This window comes from Artemia franciscana, chromosome 17 (assembly GCF_032884065.1).
Source record: "Artemia franciscana chromosome 17, ASM3288406v1, whole genome shotgun sequence".
NCBI lineage: Eukaryota > Metazoa > Arthropoda > Branchiopoda > Anostraca > Artemiidae > Artemia > Artemia franciscana.
In genome coordinates, this window is record NC_088879.1 from 33374844 (window position 1) to 33399457 (window position 24614).

General features: G+C 34.8%; 1 protein-coding gene across 3 annotated transcripts in view; it reads left to right on the plus strand.

Annotated features, from left to right (window-relative positions):
- Positions 1-12872: 12872 nt before the first annotated feature.
- LOC136038160 (lamin Dm0-like) overlaps positions 12873-24614 on the plus strand; it is a 70964-nt gene continuing 59222 nt past the window's right edge. For 2 of the 3 annotated variants that reach the window (XM_065721221.1, XM_065721219.1), the window contains exons 1-2: positions 12873-12968; positions 22013-22433. In XM_065721221.1, coding sequence (XP_065577293.1) covers positions 22045-22433 — 389 coding nt within the window. In that variant the 5' untranslated portion in view covers positions 12873-12968; positions 22013-22044. Of the gene's footprint in view, positions 13077-22012; positions 22434-24614 lie in introns of all 3 variants that reach the window. The other variant, XM_065721220.1, reaches the window with a different exon arrangement.

Genomic DNA, 24614 nt, shown 5'->3' on the forward strand with positions numbered 1-24614 from the left:
TTCTGATCATACCAGCAACTTTGGAAGCCTTCTTGACGACAGCTTCATAGTGGCTACTGAAGTTCAGTTCAGAATCCACTAAGATGCCTAGGTCTCTTTCTTCTCTACTAAGAGTGGATATTATCATTGTATATTATGAGTGGATATTTATGATCTGTAAGAGTAAGAGTGGATATTTATGATCTGTATATTATCACTTTCATAAGCAAATCCTCCCAAAATCACATTTACACTCAGCAGTTTTCTTCTTTTATAAAAAATTTACTGATGCCCTATCTTTAAGGAGTGTATTTATAGCAATCTATAAGGAGATGTTCCAGACTTTCTTTCTTATCACAAAACTCGCGATAGCTTGACTCCTACTGAATCCTTGGTACTTTTATCACTCAGACTTTCTTGCTGCTATTCGGATAATAAACCAATTTCCACATTGGTTTCTTCTATCCTTGAAATTCTACTTTCTCACTGATTGTATCAATTTATCTATTTGCATTAAGGTTCAGCTCGGTGATAGCTCGGTATCACCTTTCTCCTGCATTGCTTTTGGCTCATCACTAATCAGTTGCCTGATGTTCATGGCTTCCACTATCCCGGAATTTATTAGGTTTTCCTAGTAAATCACTTGCACCTATGGAAGCCGAAAATGCTTGTACCTAAGGGCTGCTAAGGACTCAAATCCAGCCCTGGCGGTTCCGCAAATATGAAAAATGAACTTTTTTATTCTTATGATATTCGTTGCTTCAGTAGGAAAATGGTCAAGAATGTTGAAAGAATGACCAAACAGCATAATGGCCCGTTCATAATTAATTAAAGATGACAAAATATTTTGTATTCTTTCCAGCTGAATGAATACTTTGGTGGAAATTTTTAACTGAAGGTTATTGCGAGTTAGAAATTTGTGTGTAATTAACTTTAGTGTGCTTTCCAAGTCTGAAGTTGCCTAGAATTTAATTTCGAATAACTGTAATGGTTCCCTCATTGTCGCTATTTTTCTCATGATAAACATCTCAAATATCGAGAAGCTTCTCAAGAAGTGAAAGTAGAAGCTTGGGTGTTCCACCTATTATCAAGTCCTCTGCCAATCAGCCTGCTAAAAATCATACTTCAAGTTCTTTCTCCGTCCGAACCCAAAATGCTGGGGCGCCTGATTTTACTGTATTTTTGTATTGTAAGTGTTTTTCCCCAAATATTTTGTGTTTTGGAAGATGCAAAGATTGGAAATATGTCTCTTTATTCACAATAACTGTGAAGCTAACATCCAAAAATAATTCAGAGATAATTTAATCAATAAGGTATAATTTATACAGAGATAATAAGACATAATTCGGTATGTTTTAAGACATAATTCAATTTCAAAATTTCTCATACAGGGATTTTTACGCTTTTGCACACTTTTCATTTCTAATATACCAATATAAAAGCCTATGCCTAGCACTGCTGCCGATGTTAATAAGTGATAAAAAAAATTGCCCAGCGGAAAAGTTCTGCATAAGTCTAAAGTAGCTGGGGATGTAATTCTTGTTTCATCTTTTTGAGTCAACTGAACTTGAATAAACAGCTCTTCTGGATCTTTTTAACAATCACCAGAAGTTTCAACTTAATAACATAAACCATCTCTGAAGTATTGCTGATATGCCCTCTTCACAACAATGATGCACATAGCTTGTTTCAATTTAATTCAATTTAGGCATTAGGATGCAAATATTGTCTTTCGTTTAGTTCAACATCCTCCACAACCAGCCCTGTAAGCTTCAACTTCACACACCAGCCTGCTCCTAAAATGTCATAAGGGCTGATGTGCCCTTATGACAGCCAGCTCGAGGTGGGCATATTGTGGTTCAATTCCCCTTTCCCACTCAATATTCCCTAAGAATTTCATCTTCATACCCGAGGGCATAGTTGTAATAGTAGCCACAGCAGTAGTTTTAGTACCGTACTAGTAATTGTATTAACAAATTGCCTTTTGACTAGTAGAACATCTTCCTCATCCAGTCCTAGAAGTTTCGACTTAATACAATTTGCCATTGCTATGACATCGCCAATACCCCCTTTTGATGAGCTGTATATTCGGTTCTAGGTGTTTACCCCCCCCCCTCGGTGTTTACCTCCCCAGAAAATACCCCCTTCTGAAAATACTCCCAAAAATATCTCCCCCGAAAATACCCCACGGAAAATACCCCCAGAAAATACCCCAATGAAAATACCCCTTATGGGAAATCCCCCTGGAAAATACCCCCTCCCGGTGAAAATACCCTCCCCCCTCCCCAAAAATATCCTCGCCCTGGAAAATACCCCTCGTAGAAAATATCCTCACTCCTACGGAAAATAGTCCCCCCAGAAAATACCCCCCGTGGACAATACCCCCCACCCCGTGGAAAATAAGGCTTCCCAAATTTGAGAATTTTATCCGAGTTTTGTTTTTTTCGTAGGGAGAAGGAATTTGGGTCCTTGTGTAGTGTACACCGCTCACTCAAGTTTATGTTATGCAAGACTCAAGAACAAACTGGTTTCTTCGTTAGTTTCTTTCAGATTAGCGCAAGACGAGACAAAATCAAGGGACAGAATAGATGGAAAATATATGATTTGGGCTATATATTTGCATATAAGGAGGGGGGAGGGTTCGAGTATTTGGACAGTTTGAAGTCAGAGAACAATTCTTACTTAATAATATGCAGAAAAATTGTACCTAGCACATTTTGCATGCAGACCCGCTATACTTTACCCCCGCCCCCCTATTGTGTAAATATATAGCCCAAATTTTTATCTAAAGTAACGAAAAAACTAATAAAGAAACCGGTTTGTTCTCGAGTTTTACGCATCGTAAACTTGAGTAAGTGGCGTATAATACAAAAGTATCGGAAATTTTTCATGGAGAGAGAGCCGGATTTTCTCGGTATAATTTAAAAATGATCAGAAATTAAGTTTAGAAAAAACAAGTTTTTTAAACTGAAAGTAAGGAGCAACATCAAAACTTAAAACGAAAAGATATTAGTACATATATAAAATGAGTTGCCTCTTCCTCAAGACCTAGCTCTTTACACTAAAGTTTTGACTTTTTGTCTGAATTCTTTAACAGCGATTCCTAGAAGACAATGGCTGTTTAATTAGAACACTAGGCTTTGTTCTAAAGTTCTAAAAAAAAACTTTATCGTAAAGAGCAAAGTCTTGAGGAGGAGGTCACCCCTTTTATGTAAGTAAAAGTTTATATTCGTTTTAAGGTTTGAGGTTGCTCCTTACTTTCAATTGAAAAACTTGTTGTTTTTTTAACTTAATTACTTACAGATAGTATTTGTTAATGGGAGAGAGACATACGGAACAAGTTTATTAAAGAAAAGGAAAGAGTACCGTTAAACCAAAACTGAGCAGAAATAAAGTCAAATAATCTTCAAAATAAAAACTATGGAGTCTAATAGAAAAAAAAAAGAAAAAAAAAGATATAAACTTTTATTCTTTGAAAAAGACTAAGTCAATAAAAAATGAACATAAATTAATTAAAAAAAATACTTTTTCTACAAAACAAGTTTCTCTGAGTTAAATTTAAAGAGCCTTGTTAAGCCAAAAATGAGTAAAAACAAATTCAAATAATTTTCCCAGCGTAAAACTACCATAAATTACCATCAATAAGTGAATTAAACCGAAAGTGAAAAAAAATTATATTAAAAAACCGATTCAAACTCAAACCAAGTAAATATTAACATGAGTATGGCTGACAACCCCCCGCATCTTCTCAAGACCAGAACATAATTTGCACTTTACTGAAAACAAAATACATTTAAATATTTCACTTTTTTGACTTTAACAAATAAAGAAGTATTAAGACTATAAGGAATAAATATCAGAACATGTATGAACATGTGTTTTTTTTTTTTTTTTTTTTTTTTCTATGTAATATGCAAATTATGTTCTATTCTTAAGAAGACATGGACACTTTCTTGAGAAAAACAGTTCTCCTAACTGAACAATTTGACCTAGGCTATTACTCACAGCCTATTACGGACTTCCTCAAAATAGTTTCTACCTCCTAGCTCAAATTTATGCAATTGAGTTTTCTTCGGTTGATTTCTCCATGTACTTCTCTAGTATATGTCTGATTTTCTTCACTTGATTTTCTATATTTGACGTTTTATTTCCAACATTTGACTGTTTGGAACTAATCTTAACATTTTACATTCGATAATCGAGACTTGCTTCGCCGCAGCAGCTTAGTTTGATACTAGTGATTCAATTTTTAATATGTTAAGATAAAAGAATACCTCAACTAGATTTGAGATGGACACTTGCCTATCATAAATTGATTTAATATATTCAAACAACCCAGTAATTTTTATTAGCCCCTTGTTAGGAGTGATTTTATCGAGTTCAGGATTCTTTAGTGGACCAGATATGTTGTGCTGATCTATAGCTTCCCAATTGAGTTTAGACTCTCTAGAGGACCACTCAGCATCCAATCTTCGCTTAAAGATGTCCACAGATTCAGCAGTAACAGTTTTTTCAGAGAGTTTATTCCAAGTGTTGATGATTCTGGAGCGTAGACTCTGGACAGGGTAGGCTGCTTAACAAGCTTCATTTAATTCAAAAGATCCTGATCTTGATGAAAAGGAAACTTATAATTATGTGGAAAAGAATAAGGCATGGGTGCCAATAAACCTTTCATCTCCTTTTAGCAGCATCTAATTAATCCTCCTGGTGAGCAGCCTCAACAGTCTCAAGTAACAGGATCTTTAATCAGCCCCCTTTCGGTAACGTCACTCACAAAAGTGGAAAGCGGAAAAACAATTGAATTTGTTTCACAGTTACAAAAATTTCAGTTGTTGCTAAATTAGTTAGATTCAAGTTTTGGAAGGAAGGGCTACTTGAATTACGTGTCATTCGAGTGTGCACAGATGGTGTAGAGATATTACTTGCAACTGTATAAAGACCTCCTAGTTCTCCAGTATCAGAGCCATTAGCACATATGTAATTATATATATAGCATATATAAAGAATGTGTGTAATAATTTTTTTAGGGTACCTTCTATTTTAGTTGGTAATTTGAATTTTACTTTCTTGAATTAAGTAATGTTAGGAATTTAGAATTTGTGAGTACTATGCTATTGGGTGCGTTTTACCCTTAATTACCATTTAAGCCCATATAACTCCGTTGAGTGAGTGCGTATGAGTGAATAAAATTTTTGTGAGTCCTTGTTTCTCCAGGACCACATCTTTTTTTCTGTTGTATTAAGCCCACACGAACAAACTTTTAATAATAACCACAGTTTAAAGGTAACCAACAATAACCTGGAAGGAAATATTTTTATTTTTCTACTAGAAATTGTGAGAAACTAAAAACTTCTACTTCAAAGATAGATTGCGAAGAAGTACATTAAATGGATGATGTATGAAATGGATTGTTCAAGGCATGGGTTCATGTTGTTGGGTTGAACCAAAATAATCGAAAAACCTTTATATCAAGAACCGAAATAAAAGAATTCATATCTAATTGCGTACTAATAACTTATGCCGACAACACAGTTATGTTTTCAAGTCATATACAGTTAGTGGTTTGTTTGCTATTATGGAGACCACTTTAGCTCAATTGTTAAGCTATTAACAACTGAATTTTTATATCAATAAATCTTTCGGAAACAAAATATACTATATTCTCAAATATCCAATATCTTGGAACAAATGTGATACTCTCATTTGGAAACGTAATGGTTAAAAGGGTGAATAATTTCCAGTATTTAAGAATAACTGTTGATGATATGACTATGTGGAAAGATCATGTGAGGGCGCTTTCAACTAATATATACCGAGGGACGGGTTTTCTGAATAGACTAAAGCATTTTAGTTCTCATAAAGCACTCAAAATTTATATTACACTCTAGTTTCTTCATACTTAGAGTAAGGATGCATTTTTTGTTTTAATTCGTTTAATTACAACTCACTTAAAATCCAAGTAAAAAAAATTGGGCAGCTGAAATTCTACAAATGATTATGACATGATGGTGTAGGATTGCGGAATACATTGCCCAATTATATAAAAGAGTTGATTTTACAAAGCTTGTACCGACAATATTAAAAATCTTATTGAGTGGATAAAAAAGTAGTATATTTGTTCTTGTTGCTTAGTTTTTGTTTGTTTGTCATTTGTTTAGGATTGTTTGTGTAGTTTTTCTGCTTAAAGTTCTTTGAATAAGGTAGGTGTCCTGTTCGTCGTGATATTTTCGGTAAGTAACCGTTTTCACAAATTCCTGCACTGGAATTTTTATAGTCTCTGGTATGTAGGCAGTATGATAATGTGTGTATGTATATATTTTATTAATAAATCAAGTTACTTTTAGCTATTTGCAAGAAACAAGTCGTTTTATTCTTGTGTTTGAAGAAGGGAAATGGTACCAGGGCTATCCCAAAGATGCTGGATCAATTGTTGATTTATTTTGGTTCAAACTCACTTCGTCACACTGGGTCCTGTTCAGAATCTTTGCTTGAATTACCGAGAAGCTAATGTAGCTTTAGTGTATTTTATCTTCATCATTCATAGTTTTTTGATTATATTTATTATTTTATGGTTTATTTGAACAGACCTCATTGTTAGCGTAATTTTTTATTTTTATATATTATGTTTCATAGTTTTTTTATTTTTTATAAAGGTCAAAAACAATTTCAGCTTGAATTCACAACTTATGGAAAGGTTTGTTGACCTCCTCAATTTTTGAAAATACATTTTTTCTTATACGCACTTATTTCTACACTCTTATGAATGAATGAATGAATGAACTTTATTACCCGTAAAGTATAAAAAACACAAAGTACGGAGTATTATAAATAAATGTAAATAAATAAACAAAAACAAATACGATAAACAGCGAAGAAAAACAAAATTCAAACTAACAAAAGACAATATGGACTAATCAACCAGTATCAATATGGAAAAAAGGCTGCAGAGGGTCATAAACGTGAATAAAGTTGACAGTCTTTTTACATAAATCATCACTGGAAGACCGAATCCGAGAAGGCACATCTACTAAACCAAATCGAACAATTATTTTTTTGTTTCGGTGCCATCTAGGAAGCCGGAGGAGGAATTTGCGATATCTGAAATAAGCCGTACGTAGAGTATGTCGATCTTTCTTACGAAACAGATGAGCCATGCCTGATAAAAACAAAAGCACAGGGGCGCAATAAGCGTTATAAATCATGCACAAACCGTTGCGGTTGTAACGGCTTTTGTTTGGGGATATTTTTCCGTAAGCGACGCGTAGGTTTTTCACGGCTTGATTCACTAGGGATGAACAGGTAGCGGAAAGTGTTGGGCCAAAACACAGACCAAGCCAACTAACTAAAGAAGAACATGGTAGAACTGCAGTCCCGGTAACGAATGGAGCGACCGCATAAGGGCTATTAAAACAAATAAACTCGCATTTAGACGCATTAACTGACAGTCCAATCTTAAATAGTTCATTGGTTAATATAGTGAAATTAGCAAGCAATCCACGGCGAGTCCGGGCAACAAGAAGAACGTCATCTGCATATGCAATAGAAGACAAACCAGTATTACCGTAAAAAACAGAACTTCTAAGGGGACGCAGGCACGATGCAAGCACGCATTTAAATATACTAGGAGACAATACGGCACCTTGCCGAACTCCCTTATTAATTTTTACCGGGTCAGATATGTGGCCATTCCAGGTAACTTGAATTTTAGACTTTGAATACCAAGAAAACAATAAACTTAGTACGGAAGGATTAACACCTGAAGACGCAAGGGAAAATAGAGCCTGAGAGTGCACAATATTGTCGAAAGCTCCAGAAATATCAACAGTAAGACAGTATAAAGACATTTTAGCTTTTACGGCATCTTTCATGAGTCGGCTTAAAACATGATGTGCATGGGAGCAACCGAAACTTTTCCGAAAACCAAATTGAAAAGGCGTAAAATCACAATTTGACAAAATTTCTGGTAGTAACAAATGTTCAAGCAACTTACTTAAGAAACACGATACTGTAATGGGACGATAATTCACACATGACGTGGGGTCCTTGCCTCGCTTTTGAATAGACGTTACACGGCCACAAAGGAAACTATCAGGAACAAGTGACTGTGCTAAGCAAGACTGGAAAAATATTTGTAGGTGGTTAAGTAGAGCAGGACAATCATAAGCAAAAAATCGGTAAGAGAGGCCGTCACCATCAAGGCTATTTGAACGCTTAATTTTTCTTAAAGCCCGGCGAATTTCAGATATTGCTACAGGCTGGACATGAGCCTACAGGAGACGGTATGGTAAAAGCGGTTTAAGCAACTTATAATAAAAAGACTGAAGAAAATTATAAAATACACTGAACACACGCTTATAATGATCAACAAAATTAACTAGCTGGAGACAAGATAGGGTAGATGGGGAACATTTCTCACTATTAATAACCTTATTCCAGGAGGCCTTATCGGTGGGGCCTGGCCATGCATTCAAGCGTACCCTCTTCAAACTGGCCTTATATTCAAGTTTACACTTTTTTTTCACAGAGAAAACAGTTCCGGAAGATGGTCGGTCACATGATATCCACATACGTAGCCAAAATTTGGCTTTTTGCTGAGCACGTTTTACTTCAGGATCAACGTTCCAATTAGGCTTTCTTGTACCAAAACTAACTTTATCCACAGGCACTGCAGCTTTGGAAGCTGATTTAAGGCAATGGAAGATTTGACAATAATAGAAATTTAGGTCAACTGTACTTGAAGGCGAGAAAACTGACGTTTGCAGCAGGTGATATGGCACTTTTATGGTCGAGAGTAAAGCAGTTAGCGTAGCAAGGTATAGTTGGACATTAGCACGATCCCAATTCCACTTTGTATGCCACTTCGGCTGAGCCGAAAGTATTATGCCAGATAGCTCACAGGACAAATTACAGCTAAGAATAAGGTGATCGTCGTCAATCTTCTCTTCGTCCACCCTGACAATCGATGATATTAAGCTGGAACTGGAAGAGATCACGTGATCCAGGTTCGATTTTGAACAGCCTCTGTTATGAATATACGTGAATGGGAGGCTCTTAACTGCGACGTGATATATACTAGGAAGGGATTCTAGCAAGAGGATTGATCTATCGGAGGTACCAAGAATGTCACAGTTAAGGTCACCAGCTAAAACCCAATTTAGGTCTTTCAAACGTAGACTTTCGAGTAGAGACTTTAAACTGGAGCAACATTTAGCGAAAGACGTGAACGATGCTATAGTACGTCGATCGCAAGGTAAGTAAACGTTTATAAAGGCGGTACTGTCACATTGAATCGCTAAGATGTTATCATCACAATGAATCACAGAGGGCTTTGATGGGGAACGGAAAAAAATTGCTAGGCCACCGGAAGGGCGGCCTCTAGTTTTCTTGGCCTCTTGCGAAAAGAAATGGTGGACAGAAGATCGCTTCAGGCTAGAAACGTTTGATTTGGTCAAAAGATGTTCTTGCAAGAACACTATGTCATGGACTAATAATTCATTAATTAACAAGTCTTTGTCTTTTGTGCCGTTAATATTAAGAGAGGCAAAACTTAAAATAGTGACTTGGTTCATTTTGGAGCAGAGTTCAGAGCGCGTTTTATCACTGGGCAATTCGTACTATAGGAAACATGAGCTTCGCCGCAGTTGGCACATTTCAGAGCCTCTAAGCAAGGATTGTCTTTAGTATTGGAATGGCATCCAGAACATTTAGAGCACTTCATCTCATTCGGGGCACATGGGCAGTGAGCTAATGAATGATGGATACTTTGGCATCTAAGACACCGTCTGGGCAATTCTTTGTATTCCGATATTTTAAAAGACTCGTAACCCAAGCGCAGACCTATAGCGATGGCAGATTTTAGTGCAGCGGAATCAAGGAACTCTAAACGGAATGTATGACAAGAGCCGATCTGGCTGGCCTCAACAAGACCAGGAATAACGGAGATGAGTATACTGCTAGACACTATCGGGAAGTCCCCTAATTACTCCAAGAGGTTTGCGATCAATCACTTTAGCAAGAATATTTGGATAGCTCGCAACAGCAGATGCGGCAAGAGAATTGGCGGAAACTTTATCCCGCGTAACAACAACCCATCTTTTCCTTACCGGATCAGACTTTACCGACACAATACCGTCATGACCGGCGAAAGAATCAAGCTTTTTCTTGCGAGAAACGGGGTCTCTTAGTTCTGGAGGCGGATATTTAAGAACAACGGCGTACGAGGGTTTGTGATTGGTACCCTTACTATCTGAGACCAAAGAACTATTAATAGACGTTGTTGTACTATTGAGGTGAGCAAGCGATTTTAACTGATCAAGGCACTGGTTAACTTTGGCGGTAAGGATAGAATAAGCTGACGCCGGAATGCTAGGGACTTCAGAGGGGGATTTGATCACGAACTCTGGAATATCAATATTTTCTGCAGAGCAGCGAGAAAGAGTAGCGATAATGTCCGACAATGAACTATTCTTAGCATTGGATCCCGAACGACGAGGTATAGGCTCATCTGGGAAGCAATTGCTATATAAAAGTTTCTTAGCTCCAAGAACATCTTCATACGGGAAAAAATCACTAGCGTATTTCACAATAGACTGATGGTCCAACCCCCCATCGAGATTGTGCTGAGCAAAATTTAAAACTTGGCAATAATAAAGCGTACTGGTATTCCAATTGTCCATGATAAGCAAATTTCACTCACGGCTCGGCATCAGTCCAAAAACAATTAAGTGAAAGAGGTATATCCACAGAGAAGTTCTCAATAAGCACAATTATGAAATGATCCACACTGACTAAATGAATGCAATGAGAATAAATAATAACTTATCTTTGAGTGGGGCAAGTAATCCACTGATTTGCAAGTAATCCGAATATTTCAATGCACGACTCAGATGATAGTAGTGCTGAATACTAACTCACAGCCACAATCCATAAATAATCCTTAAGCCGTAACCATATACAAGTTTATAAATTTATCTAACAAGTTTCAATTACAAGTTCAAAAGTATTTCACTCGTTATTTATTCCAAACAGGTTCATAACTTAACCTTAAGTTCATAACTCTTAAGTTCATAACAGATCTACTTTCATCAATTCTTAATTGTGATTCTAAGCCCACTTGCTTTAAATGGCAAATTATATTGAAGATAATCTTCAGAAAGGAGCAGAAAATCATAAAGTTATTTGAAGTTAAACATTCAGTGATAGTAAGACATACTTCAAAAAAAAGCTTTGATTAGTCTTCGATAAGTGGATGGGTCAAAATAAAAATAGCAAGGGTATAAGATTTTTATTTGTATTAATTATTTTTTCAGAAAACATGTTTAAATCCTAGAACTATGGTTAGGATGTTAAGATTCCTGGCATTGTTAGTATGGTAAAGTTCAGCCTTAAGACAACGGTGACTGACAAGTTTGAGGAAGGGGAGTCACAGGTTTTCTGAAGGAAATGTCGAAGAATTATTGCATAGAGGTTGTCAAAATTTGACAAAAAAGGCAAGTCTAATCGTAAAAAAGTGAAAAAGGAACAGTCTAATTATGAAACAAACAAACATATATTTGTATGACGAAAGGTTGCCAAAAGTTGTTCGTTTTGGTACAAATCATACAAGTAGAATGGGAAGACTTTGGAAGAAAATATTTAAAAGAATAAATATATCTTTTTAAGGGCTAAAGAGAGAATTCCTAGACTTAACAATGGGAGAAAGGAAGCTAAGCATTAACTTTGGCCTCATGTGGTTTCGTGCTGCACGACAATATCGATAGTCATAAAAATTCTGCTAAGTTATGATAGGATATTTAGTTCAACATTTTAATATTGCTGCAATCTTTGTCAAAGTACTGGTAAAAATTGATATTTTGTGGAAAAGGCATATATATCAGGTCAATATTTGCCCTCGAGGGAAGAAAACAACTTTACTAAAAGACAATCATTGCATTCAATTTGGCAAAAAAACAAACAATTTGATTACTTGGGATAACATTATATAATGCTTCTCTTTTTAAAAATACCTACTGCCACGTTTTTATTTGTTTTTTTAAAGACAAAAATTAAAATTACCCCATATTAAACAGAACACATTGCAATTAATTACGATTACTTGTAGAATAGGGGTATTTATTGTTCGTTATCTAATGCGGTTTGAATATGAAAGCTGATTTCTCAAAAATAGTCTCGTAATTCAAAATAAGCCTAGAAACTAGTCAAAAATATTTTCAATTCATGTAAATAGATGAATATTCCAAGGATTTTCTATCTATAAAAAGACGAATTAGTGCTTATTGATCTTTAAAGCAGAATAGATTTTGAAAGATGATTTTGAACGCAGTTTAATAATTGCAGCGTGCAATTGAAAAATAGAGTCACAAAAATCAATTGAAATAAGAAGACCTAATCCAATAAGGAGGGGACAATCGGGTTGGCTGCTCTGGGCGCCGCAACTAGGGGGTGAGGGACGGCTCAGATATTGTCAAATTTGATCAAATTTTTCACTTTGATTCGACTTTTTGCTTATATTAATATCGGGAGGGGATACTACAATTAATTTTTCCCCGGGCATCACCAACTCTAGGAACGGCAATAAGGTTGAGCACAGGGTTAATGAACTAATGAAAATATTAATAAAGTGTTTCTTTCAAGAGGGCAGACGGCAAATGGGCTATTAATTTTTTGTTGATCCAGGGTTCTATCCATTAAATAAAAACTGAAAATAGAAAAAATACCTGTCATAGTGTTTGGCTTTTATTTAAATATTAGCAAGACATCTAATGATGATGAGATGAATTTCGGACCCCTCTTGACTACATGGTCACTCAGGTCCTCTAGCAAGACATCTAAATATTAGATGCAAATGCATTTTGTATTTTTTGTTTTTTTTATGGCATCTTTAAAGACAATTCATAGAGGGCGATTTAGATTTTGTAGCCAACGCCTATCTCTACGTCATTTTCATCTTCCCGCTTTTGTTTTGGGTTTTGGAATTTTGGTCTTGATAGGTCAGTCCTTTGACTTTGTCATTTGTAGTGTTTTGAAGAACTGTCAGGATTATTTTTATTTCAAACAACTTGACCATAGCTTGTTGTTGTTTTTTAAAACATAGCTAGGTAAGAGTAATCTTTTACTATGATGATTGAGGTTTATAGGCTAGCCTTCTTCCCGGTGTCAGTTTTAGGTTAGTTTCATTGACTTTTTTTTTTTAATGAAAAGCTTACTGTCGACATGTTGATAGGGTAACATTTTAGACAATTTACTTTTTACTACTGTGGAAAGGGCATAAGTTAGGAATATGAAACTTTCAGTAATCAATCCAGGGCCAAAACCACACACCAGGAAGGTAATGCCAAGCTACTAGGCTATATTTACCCTCTTCTGATTTCTAGTTCATAGAAACTGGCCTAGCCTAATTGAAAGGTCTATTAGCCTATCTATTGGAATTTTGAAAAAACAAGATTATACCTTAATTTTCAGGTACTTTTTCTCTTGTTTTAATTTTGAAAATATAATTCCTGTTATTTGAATAACCTAGAATGAGCAATTCACATAAATGATTTACATGTAAATTGAACATACCATCTATGCCTGGTTCATGCTCTTTCAAAATATAGTAATTAGGCCCACTTTAGGCTGCTTAGGAATTCAATTTTATGGCCTTTACAGACTTTCAAAGATGACACCTTTTCCCCATTTTTTAAGATACTGGTGAAAACCTCTATTAGCATCAATCTTGTTAAAAATGGTTCACCTAGTATAAAAGACCTCTTTATGGGAAAGATCACTTTTCTTTGGCATTTCAGAAAAATAGGCCTAGAGATGGGTTTTTAGACCACCCCCATTTTACTAAAGCATGATAAAATGTACGGATATTAACAAGAGCCCTGCTGTCTTGGTGAAATAGCATATGTGGTCTCTGTTTTGACAAGCAATTGAAAAGAACATTATTTTCATTTTCATTTCAATAAATAGCCTATCAAGCAATGAAAGTTTCATTTTTAGAATCAGAAAAAAATCAGCTTTCTGTTAATGTGTGAATAAAACTGAAACACTTAAAGGATATATAGGCTAGGCATACATCAAAATAGAATAGGCCAATTATTATTTCCAAAAAGAGGTCCTTCAGGGTTAGCCAATAAACTGATAATTTGAAGTGGGCTATTTCATCTTAAATAATTTTAATAATAACCATATTGATTAGGTTTGTAGCTATTATAAGGTTTTTTCAAAAATAAATGTAATAATAACCATATTGATACATAGCTTAAGTTTTTCAGCTTTCCATTGATATAGCCTATACAATTCTTCTCAATGCCTATTTGGTGACAAGATGTGAGGGTTTTTGTTTTACATAATTTTGCTCAATTGGATACTGTTTTTTTTACCCTGTAAATTGAATTAATGGTGACAAAATTGGGAAGAAATTAATTCATGGGAAATTTGCAAGTAAAACAATTATTGTAGGTCTATTTGAAAATAGGCCTATTATGAAAAATCTTTGTGAATTGAAATACCTATAAAACCTCTTAAATTAGCATTAAACAAAGTTGTGAAGCTGAAAATATTTTTTCAGCTTCATTGCTTTTGTGCTTCATTTAAGCAGAATATCTATTTTCAAGATTTTGCTTTTATAACACAGAGTTTAAAATGTTAATGCTTTCTTCAGAGAGAAGGAGTTGAGATTTGGTGTGTCAAAATACCTGTCTGTGAGAAACTTTAGGTTATAGATCCATACCTGAAAGTTTCAATTTCCTGACCTGATATAGGAAAAAGTTGCTTGATACCATTGATGGACCTGTTTGTGAGAGATAGGCTAGGCTAATCAACAATGCTAAGGCTACTTAAAAGCTGCTGATTCAATTAATTCATGACCAGTGTTAATTGTGTGACCATTCTTTCAAAACATTTTTATATGGATTAAAAATGCTGTCATCTACTGACCTAGTTTCTGGACATTTATTTATATTTTGTAAAAATAGATTTATACCAGTTTCAATTTAAGTGGGCACATTCATTTTTTATGTAACTCTAATTGACAAGCAGAAGAGGGGCAGTTCCCTGTCACAAGTGCTGTTGTACCTGTCAAGAGAGCCTCCTTTAAACTGCAGGGATCAGGTGGAACAGAGGCTGATGTGTCCCTTGTCTATTGGGGTTTGTCCCAGGATGCTGCCAGTTAGACTAGTAGAGAATATTGTACTGAATTTTGCTGTAAGGGTGAAATGAAGAGGAAATGCCAACACCAATATCATTAAAATGGTTGCAATTTTTTCACATAGGATTTTCACATAGGATATGGTAAGCAAAGCAAAAAAAATTATTAGGTTTATGGCAAAGTATGCTACTTGGCAAACCAAGAGGTAGAAAGTTGCTGACACTTTTGCGGACATTTTGAAAGTTCCTGACTATTGTGGTAAGAATTCAGTGAGCACACCTAAGTTTGTTATATATGATCCAGATGAAGTCCCTACAATTATTGATGAGGCAAGCACTATGCTAAACCAAAATCTAAACAATTTATGCCTAGAATTCAAGGATATTGTGTCTACAGCTAAAGTGCAGGTCTATGCTGTCCCTTGATGAGTTGATCCCAGTCCTTGCTAATCCAGTAGCTGTCAGTCCTCAGCTATCTTATGCTGTTGTTTGCAAAATGCAAAAATCTCTCAATAACCCCAATGCTTGTGAGCAATTTTTGGACAGTGTTTGTCCCACATCAGTGGAAATGAGTGAGCTAAGAATATTGAAGCAGGACTGGAAATTATACATCAAATCTAAATTGTCTGCTGAGAAGATGAAAACTAGTAAGCCTGAGGTTGCTGCTATGCTACAAGAGAAAATGTTTATTGCTGTCCTGAAGCAGGTTTCACCTAACATGACTCATACTGATGTAGAATCCCTTGTTCCAAGTGCATCAAAAGCAATAGAAATTGGTAACTTTGGTCAATCCAAAGTATTTAAGCTGTATTCTGGGACCAGGAAGGATATTTAAGATATTCTTGCAGTATCAGTTCAGGTTGGCTATGAGAAGCTGCCTGTGGTAGAGTTCAAATTTTTCTCAAAAAGGTGTTTTTCCTGTCATGGAGTTGGTCACATAGCACCCAACTGTGTACTGACACCTATTTCTGGTCTTTGCAGTACTTCTGCCACACCTCCATGAAGGTTAATAGGTGCACAAAAGATATGTTCTGCATTTTGTGCAAAAAGAAAGGCCATGCATGCTACACTTTAATGTGTCCAGCTAATAAGGCAATAAACAATGTTAAACCCCTATCAAAATGTGTCTAAAACCTACCCACTCAAGATGCAATGAACAAAGAAACCTAGGATCCTCTATCTCTTGTTCAATTGTCTTATGGAATTTAAGTGGAAATTTGCTAAATCAGCCTTTGTTTTTAAAGGACTTTTTATCTAAATGTGACATAATGTGTATTCAAGAGCACTTTACAACTACTTTGAGCCTGAGCCTTTTAGAACTACCAACCAATCATAAAGTGTTCTTGGTTGCTGCACAGTGCTCTCAGTTTTGTGGCCAGCCTTGTGGTGGTCTAGCAACCTTTTGAAGTCTTGTTTTCCTTTGTCTATTTTTTATTCAGCAAGTGACTTTTTGGCAATTAGAATCCAGATTTTTTTGTGCTAAACATTTATCTTCCCACAAACTACCATGAAGACCAATCTGAAAGACTTTTTGCCATTAGTGCTGCTTGTTCATCTAAATGTTTTTTTTTTTTTGGTCTGTTCAATGATGACTATGGAGTTGCGCAGAAGAGTGAGAGTTTTGCTTACATCCATAATTTGGGTAGTACATCTAAGTTGGACCATGTCTGTCATATGTTATCCATAACTATCACAAAAGTTGTTGTTAATGATCCCAATTTTATGTCAGATCACTTTCCTCTGTCTTTTCTTGCTCTGATTGGTGATTGTGCCCCTTCTTCTAACCAGCTTCTGAAAAAGCAATCTGTATTTTATCCTAATGATAGGGACAGGGTGTTTTTCTGGAATGCATGCAATGATGTCCTTGCAAACGTTTGTATACCATTTGATTTGTTGATGCAAGAGTTCAAGAAAGAATATGTGTGACTCAAGTTAGAATGAACATTTATTGTAGTGAACTTACTCCTGCCCTAGCTCTTGCAGAAAAATCAACAGTACCTATTAGGTGACTAAAAGTCGGAAATGAAGAGCCTAACTGGTCAAATAATTATAATTTGCAAAATACTTACTTTTCTGCAAAGTTTTGGCTTTCAGTTTGGATTGAAGTGGATAAACCACATGATGGGTGGCTGTGAAAACTGTATGTTTATACAAAATGCCACATGATGGGTGGCTGTGAAAACTGTATGTTTATACAAAATGCCACATGATGGGTGGCTGTGAAAACTGTATGTTTATACAAAATGCCAGTTTGCAAAGCAGCTTTCTCTGCATCAGTGTTCAGTTATTTTGTCTTGTTTGGAAGAAGTTTGGTCTCCACCAAATAAGTTGTGATCCAGTCTAGTAAAAGATATGGCAAGTCAAATACCATCTTGTATACCACTTTCCTCATGGGTTGAGCATTATAAAAAAGAATTTTCTCTTCCATATCCATGTCTGCAAAATAGTTACAAAGTGACACTTGTGAGCTTTTTTGAGCTTGCTTCTAGTCTGGGACTGATCATTACAAAGAGCCTGATTTTTTCTTCACGTTTGGCTTGGAAAAGAAATAACACAGGCATTCTGTAATATTTTTTCAGTATTCCAATATGAATACATTTTAATTTCATATATGATAAATCTCATTGCGTTTTTCAAATATAAAAGTTGACTATTTTTTGCACCTGCATGTAAACCATTTCTTGAAGAAATATTTTCTTTTTCGAATTTAAAATGAATAGAGATGGGTTTTGGCACTTATAAGCTACACAAGAATACTAAGAATTGCTTCAGCATTGCAAAATGTATCAATTTTAGTGAAAAAATTTAAATATTCTATCATTACAGTGGTAGCATTCTGTGCATTTCCATGATTGATTCTGATTGGTCTGTTATCATTGTGCATGCAGCAAGCAATGTGTTTATCATTGTTTGTAATAATATATGAATATAAAGTTGGAAAGTTACCAGGAATTATGGATAAATCTTTCTTATTATTTTTTTAGGTATACTAAATGGGTCTACCCCATTAATGTGCTCTATTATATTTTCCTGTCCATAGTGTGATGTGGCAGTTGTACAAAAGCATAAATAATTGTTTCATCAGTGCAAAATGTATGGAATTTTGTGACATGTGTTTCTGATATCAGATATCTTGATAGTGGTAACATTTCCATGATTGAATCTTCATCATTGTGTATGCAACAAACTATGCATTTTATCATTGTTGGTAATAAATAAATGAATAAGTTTGGAAATTAAACTAATTTTGGATAAATTTCTCATTTTTTACTATTTTTATAGGTTAATGGGTCCATTCTATGGTACTCCCTTCTTCCATATTGCCATATTTATATCTAGAAACGGGAGACAGTTTTCCCACAGGATGAGCACAGAAGACACAAAACATGATTACCTGTAAATTGGGGTTTGGCAGTAAAAGAACCTTTTTCTAGCTACACAATGTTTTAGACATAGACATAGACATTTTTTATTTTCATCCAAAACGTATAAATTAAACAAAGAATTTACCATTAACGGCCACTCTTAAGACAGAAGAGTCCTAAAACATTCAAAAATTTTACTCCCTCATTCAAAAATTTTGGTCCTTTAATGTGCTCTATCATATTTTTAGTCCATTTCCCAGGAACATTCATCCTGATGGTTGTACCTTTGAAGTTCTTTATTGTTGTTTTTATATCCCTTTTATTTTATTTTTTAACAAGAAACACAATTTACACATTATTTGCTAAAACAAAAATTAAAAAAAGAAAGAAAATATCATATGTAACTAACTGTTCTTAACTCTGTCAAGTCAACATAAGCATACAAGATACAATTTTTACTGTATTTTCAATTGCATTTGCATCAATTTTAGCTATATTTTCAAAGTTCTCACTGTTTGGGAAGCCGGCAAGATCAGACAAAGCATAAGGTTTAAACATGTGTATGGAGGAGGTTTAACATTGAATGGAGGAGGGACAATATAAATTGTAATAAAGATGCCAAGTGTATAACAATGTCTGCAATCAAATAACCGAACATTAGCAATCTTCTCCATTACAACAATAGAATGATACTCTCCTGTAATGTAGAAAGCCTTTAATGTCACAGATCATCATTCTCCTCTTTGCAAAGAAGGCAAATCCATGGGATGGCTATATATGTTTTCTTATTGTCAAAGCTCTTAGATCTTGCTATAATTGATTTGGTATATATCTCTAAGCTGTATCCAATAGTTGAAACTCCTGCCCATACACTACCTTAGGATCCTTAATATATGCTGTTTTAAAGGAGCTTCCTTACAATATATTAATGGTATATCCAGCTCATATCATTTATACGACAGGACAAGGAAGATTTATGCCTCTCTTTTAGAAGTCTTTGTCATGTTTCGAAAATTGTAAGTTTCTGAATCTGCAAATATAAAAGGCATTTGGGTATAAAATTCACCTTGGAAGCTTGTGTGTAGAAGTAGCAGTTTCATGTCCCTTTAATTATAATTTTTATAAATATTTATAGTTTTCAAAAAGGTTGCCCCTTCTTTGCTTTTCTGTCAAATCTGTATTCCTCCTTATTTGGAAGCAATATCTTGAATAGATGTCTGCTTAGTCTTGGATTCACACCACCTGTACTACAAAATCTTCTGATTCCTTTTCTTGCGTTGACCTTTCTGTTTATGGAGCTATTCAACTTCTCAGCCATTGAGGAGGGATATTTTCTCTGCTTAAATAATTTATTTGACCAAAAATTTGCTAATTTTGTTTATTATTGGTGCACCTACTAGAATTATTATGGTAAAAGAGTTTTAAGTTATATTTGTACTGTAAAAATTATTTTGTGAACTTCAGTATTGACTGAACATTACAAAGACACACGACCAATCAGTGAATTTTTGTGGGGGACTGGCTGTCAAGAATTTGTGGTTTGACTTGTAATTTTATGTCCTTTTGTCATTGAGCATGTCAATCAAAGCACCTGACACCATAAGGAACTCCTGAAGTAGCCAAATTGATCAAATGCTATTTTCTTTGATAGTGTTGTAAATGGTAAAATTGGGCATTTTGCATATTTTACTGTAATTTTATGGACCCCTGTAAAATTGATATTTTACATATTTTACCAATACTTTATATTTCTTATGGAGCCTTGTAGTTACTGTTGTGCAAAACTACCCAAAGGCTGGGATAAACAGGCTTGGATGGGATTTTGTTATTGTGATTTTACTGAATACACAACAGGGTTAAAGAAAGTAATATAATTGTTAATTGTACCTATTAATTTTATTGTAAAGTTTTTATAATTAAGAGATAAATTTGTATTTCACTAGCCCTTCTCTTAAAGCACATCACCTTCTGTGCACATACTTATTTTCTTTTAATGAACAGTTAGTAATCTTTCCTCTAAAAAGTTTCAGAAAGCAATATCATTTGACCTGTGGATCTGTTGTAATATTGCCCAGTCTAGAGCCTAGAACACATGCAGCTTTTTTACACCAATATGGCAAATTGGTGTCAATTTCCTTCTCTTTAGCATGGTATTTCCAAATGTTAGAATTGCCTGAAATAAAATTATATGTACACTTAAAGACTGTAGACTGTAGGTTATCTTTGACTGCACATAGAATTTGATTCCAGGTAATAATCCAATATCCACAAATTTGAACTGCCTCTATGTTAATACACTTTAACGTTTTAATATGCTTTGTTAAGTCAGACAGCCTTTTAGCCTCTAGACACGCTTGGTATTTTTTTACCAATCGTTTATTTTGCTGAGCGTTTTAGAGGTGTATAGGATATTATTGTAATGGACACATTTGGTAGTAAAAAAAAATGTATAATAAAAAAACGCTTGGGAAAACAAACATTGACGGCAACAGTGCCTCCATCTATTGTCACTACAGTAAACAAAGGGCAAGATAAACTACCGCTTATTTTAACGTCCACACTGAGATTGAAGCTGAACGAAATGAAAAGGGACACACTCGGTGTTTTTTTTTCTTTCTTTTTTACTGCTGATAAATGAGTGTATTTGCTGAGGTTATATTAAAAAAAAAACTAGATTTGACTGTCACAAATGATTTTTTATCCGGGAAGGAGAGCACAATTGTAAAAAGAAGAAGAAAATGCTAGATAATTTTACTAGGGAGGGTCCAGAAATCCAAAGAAATTTGAAGTACCAGAGGATGGGACCCAAATTAGCCTCTGCCTTTGACCCTAAGCAAATATTAGCCTATTTATTATAAATAAATAAAATGAGTGCTAATCCAATTTATGTGCCCTAAACTTAATAGTGTTTTAACCAAACTTGAATTCATTCACATCAAGAAAATTTTTACCTATTGGTTTTCAAAATAGAGAAGGGGTATTACTTTTTTAAGCCTTGGAAAATCAAAATCTTTAAAGATGTACATTAAAAGCTGAAAAATTACAGTAAAAAAAAATGCTCAACCGGTCATTTACTACAGGGCAACTCCAAAACAGCAATTTTACCCTATATTTCCTAAGGAGTACCTTATTTTTACCAATTTTACTGATAATGTAACTTTCATTAGAATTGAATATCCCATTATTCTGCACAAAGCACAAGAAATCAGATGGTTTTGATGAGATTCTGGGGAGAGTAGGTGTTGCCTTTTAGTTTTTTTTTGCAATTCGTTTGGATCTATTTTCCAAGCTCTGCAATCTATGGCAGGACCACCTATTCAAATCTGAATAGTTTGGCCATGCAAAATGGAAAAAAAAATATAACACATCAGATATGATGATCCTTGATGGCAGCATGTCATCTTAATGTAATGCTAAATAAATTCTTAACTAATATGTTTAATGCCCACACATATTTAATTTATATAAACTAAAATTTTGTATCAATGGCATTGTGTTATTCAAGTTGAAGCTCAAAGAACTATTTTTTTTAGAGGGCGTTTGATTGATTGTTACTACTATCATCATGGCCTCAAAAACGAGGAAATCAACAGCTACTCCAACACCAGTGGGTCCATCAACATCCACACCAGCAAGTATGAATAGCTCAAGAACACCCCAAAGTCCAACAAAGTTGACTCGACTTCAGGAGAAGGAGCAACTTCAGAATCTCAATGATCGGCTGGCTGCTTATATTGACCGTGTACGTTACCTTGAAAATGAGAACAGTCGATTGGTTACTCAAATTCAGACTACTGAGGAAACTGTCACCAAAGAAGTTACATCTATTAAGAGCATCTATGAAAGGGAATTGGGTGATGCAAGGAGACTTTTGGATGATATCTCCCGGGACAAAGCCAGATTGCAGATTGAAGTTGGGAGTCTTACAGCTGAAAAAGAAGAACTTGGACTAAGGTATTTTATTCATTGATATATACCAAAATTAGTTATTAAAATTAATGCTTATACTTTGAGAAAAATGGGAATGTATTCAAGCTAAGTTCTGAGCTAAACAATTCTCTCAGATACTATTTACCAAGACACAGTTAATTAGTTTATGGTTAAAAAATAATTTCTATGACGAAAGTAAAATAGTTCAAAATAGGGATGAAACCTTTTTATTGATAGTGAACAGATATAAAATTATTTAACTGGATATTTCGAACACATATACAGTGTTCATCATCAGCAGTAAAACTAAAAAATTTGAGTTTACTTTGAGTAAAAACTCGAGTTTTTAGTTTTACTGCTGATGATGAACACTGTATATGTGTTCGAAATATCCAGTTAAATAATTTAATATCTATTCACTGTCAATAAAAAGGTTTCATCCCAATTTTGGTCTTCGAAGTTATAAATTTCTATTAAATTGACATGCTAAGACAAAAAGCCGAGTGAACTGATAAGTACCACTTGTAATTTTACAATGAATGTATTCAATGTATTGACATAATACAAATGTATCTAAAATCAGGTAATATGGATTTAATCTCAGCCTACAGCGTACTACATGCCTCAAGATTTTTATTATCTTATAATGTTGGATTTTGTTTTGAAAGAATACTATAATAAAGTATGAGACCAAATGAAAAGCTTAGAATTTAATTGGCTGTGAATACATTGCCATGATCAAGGGTGTTGACATATATCTTTATTGAAGGGCGGGGGAGAGGTTCCCAATTTTATCCTTGGATCAAAAAAAAAAAAAAAAATGGTGATTTCCTTGATAAACATGAAAACAAAAGATCTAATAGGTTGGAATCAAGGAAAAACGTTCAGCAATATATCAGTCTTGGGTTAGCTAACATTTTTTAAATGTTGATTGTAAAAAAAAATCTTCAATGCATTAGGAATTGGTAAATATCTGCCAAATTACCATTTTAAACTTTTAATCGTTAGATGTATCAATTGTACAGGTTGTCCAAGAGACCTCTCTCTTGATTAGAAAAACTTACTGGTATCTAGTATCATAGCCATTCAAGGGGGAGGAGGTGACTGGTGCAAGCTGTCCTGGGTGCCATTGTTAGGGGAAGGGGTAGCCTGGCTAGGCAGCTGCTCATTTTGATTGGGCTGTTTTTGCTTATTTTTGAGTCAAAAGGGGGGGGGGGGGGTAATTAATTTTTGTCCATGCGCACCAACCCCAGAAATGGCCCTGTCCGGTAAATGTGTATCGTATGTTCATGTCCAATCGTCAAGAGTCTCAGTATGAACTCATCTTGCCCAGGAATGTAACCATATTGGATTTGACAAGGTTTTATTTGATAATTGTAGTGACAGAGAGCAGTGCCAAGCAGCGTGTACCCTGAATTAAGTGCAATTAATAGTTTACGCCCAATTTTTAGTGGCAGATCAGAGAATTCCCTTTAGGAGAAGGGTTCAAAGAGATAAAAAAGGTGGATTTATAAGTATTTTTGCTGGGGAATGGTGTTCTTCAGACCAGTCTCAGGAGAAGAAAACTTTACCTCCACTTTGTGCAGGTGCATATGTATAGAATTGATGGCGTGAAGTTTGGACAGTTGTCAAGGGTTTTTGCTCTTGGTTTTAGTAATGTAATGACTCTAGTGTCCAGAGAGTCAATGATATTACAAGATCAAGAAAATGCTCACTTACAACTGATGACATAATTCTTAACACCTGGTCATCAGTTAAGGTGCAAAGGAATTTTGGATCAATTGTTGGCATTAAATGCATTTTTTCAAATCGTAGCAATATCCACGTTGAGAAGGCTTTTTGATACCCCTTTTCTTCTCTTTACATGAAAATTGAGTTTTGTCTACGTAAATATAGGACAAATATGGTCATATATGGATTATATGGAAAAAGTTTGAAAATTTCTTAGTCTTGTAATGATTCACCTACCAAGTATTTAAGTTTATTTGTCTGTCCTATTCTGATCCAAAAATATAAAAAAAAATTTTCTGAATGCTCTATTTGACTTAAAAAAAGAAATAACACAACATTGAGTCCCATGTTACTCAACCTCTCTTTCACTCAGCCATGGCTCATTTTAACCTCCATTTATATGGAGGTTAAAATTCAGTTGAACCCTCGATCAACTCAAACCTTTCAACAGGTGAGGTTAGGTTGTATATTTAA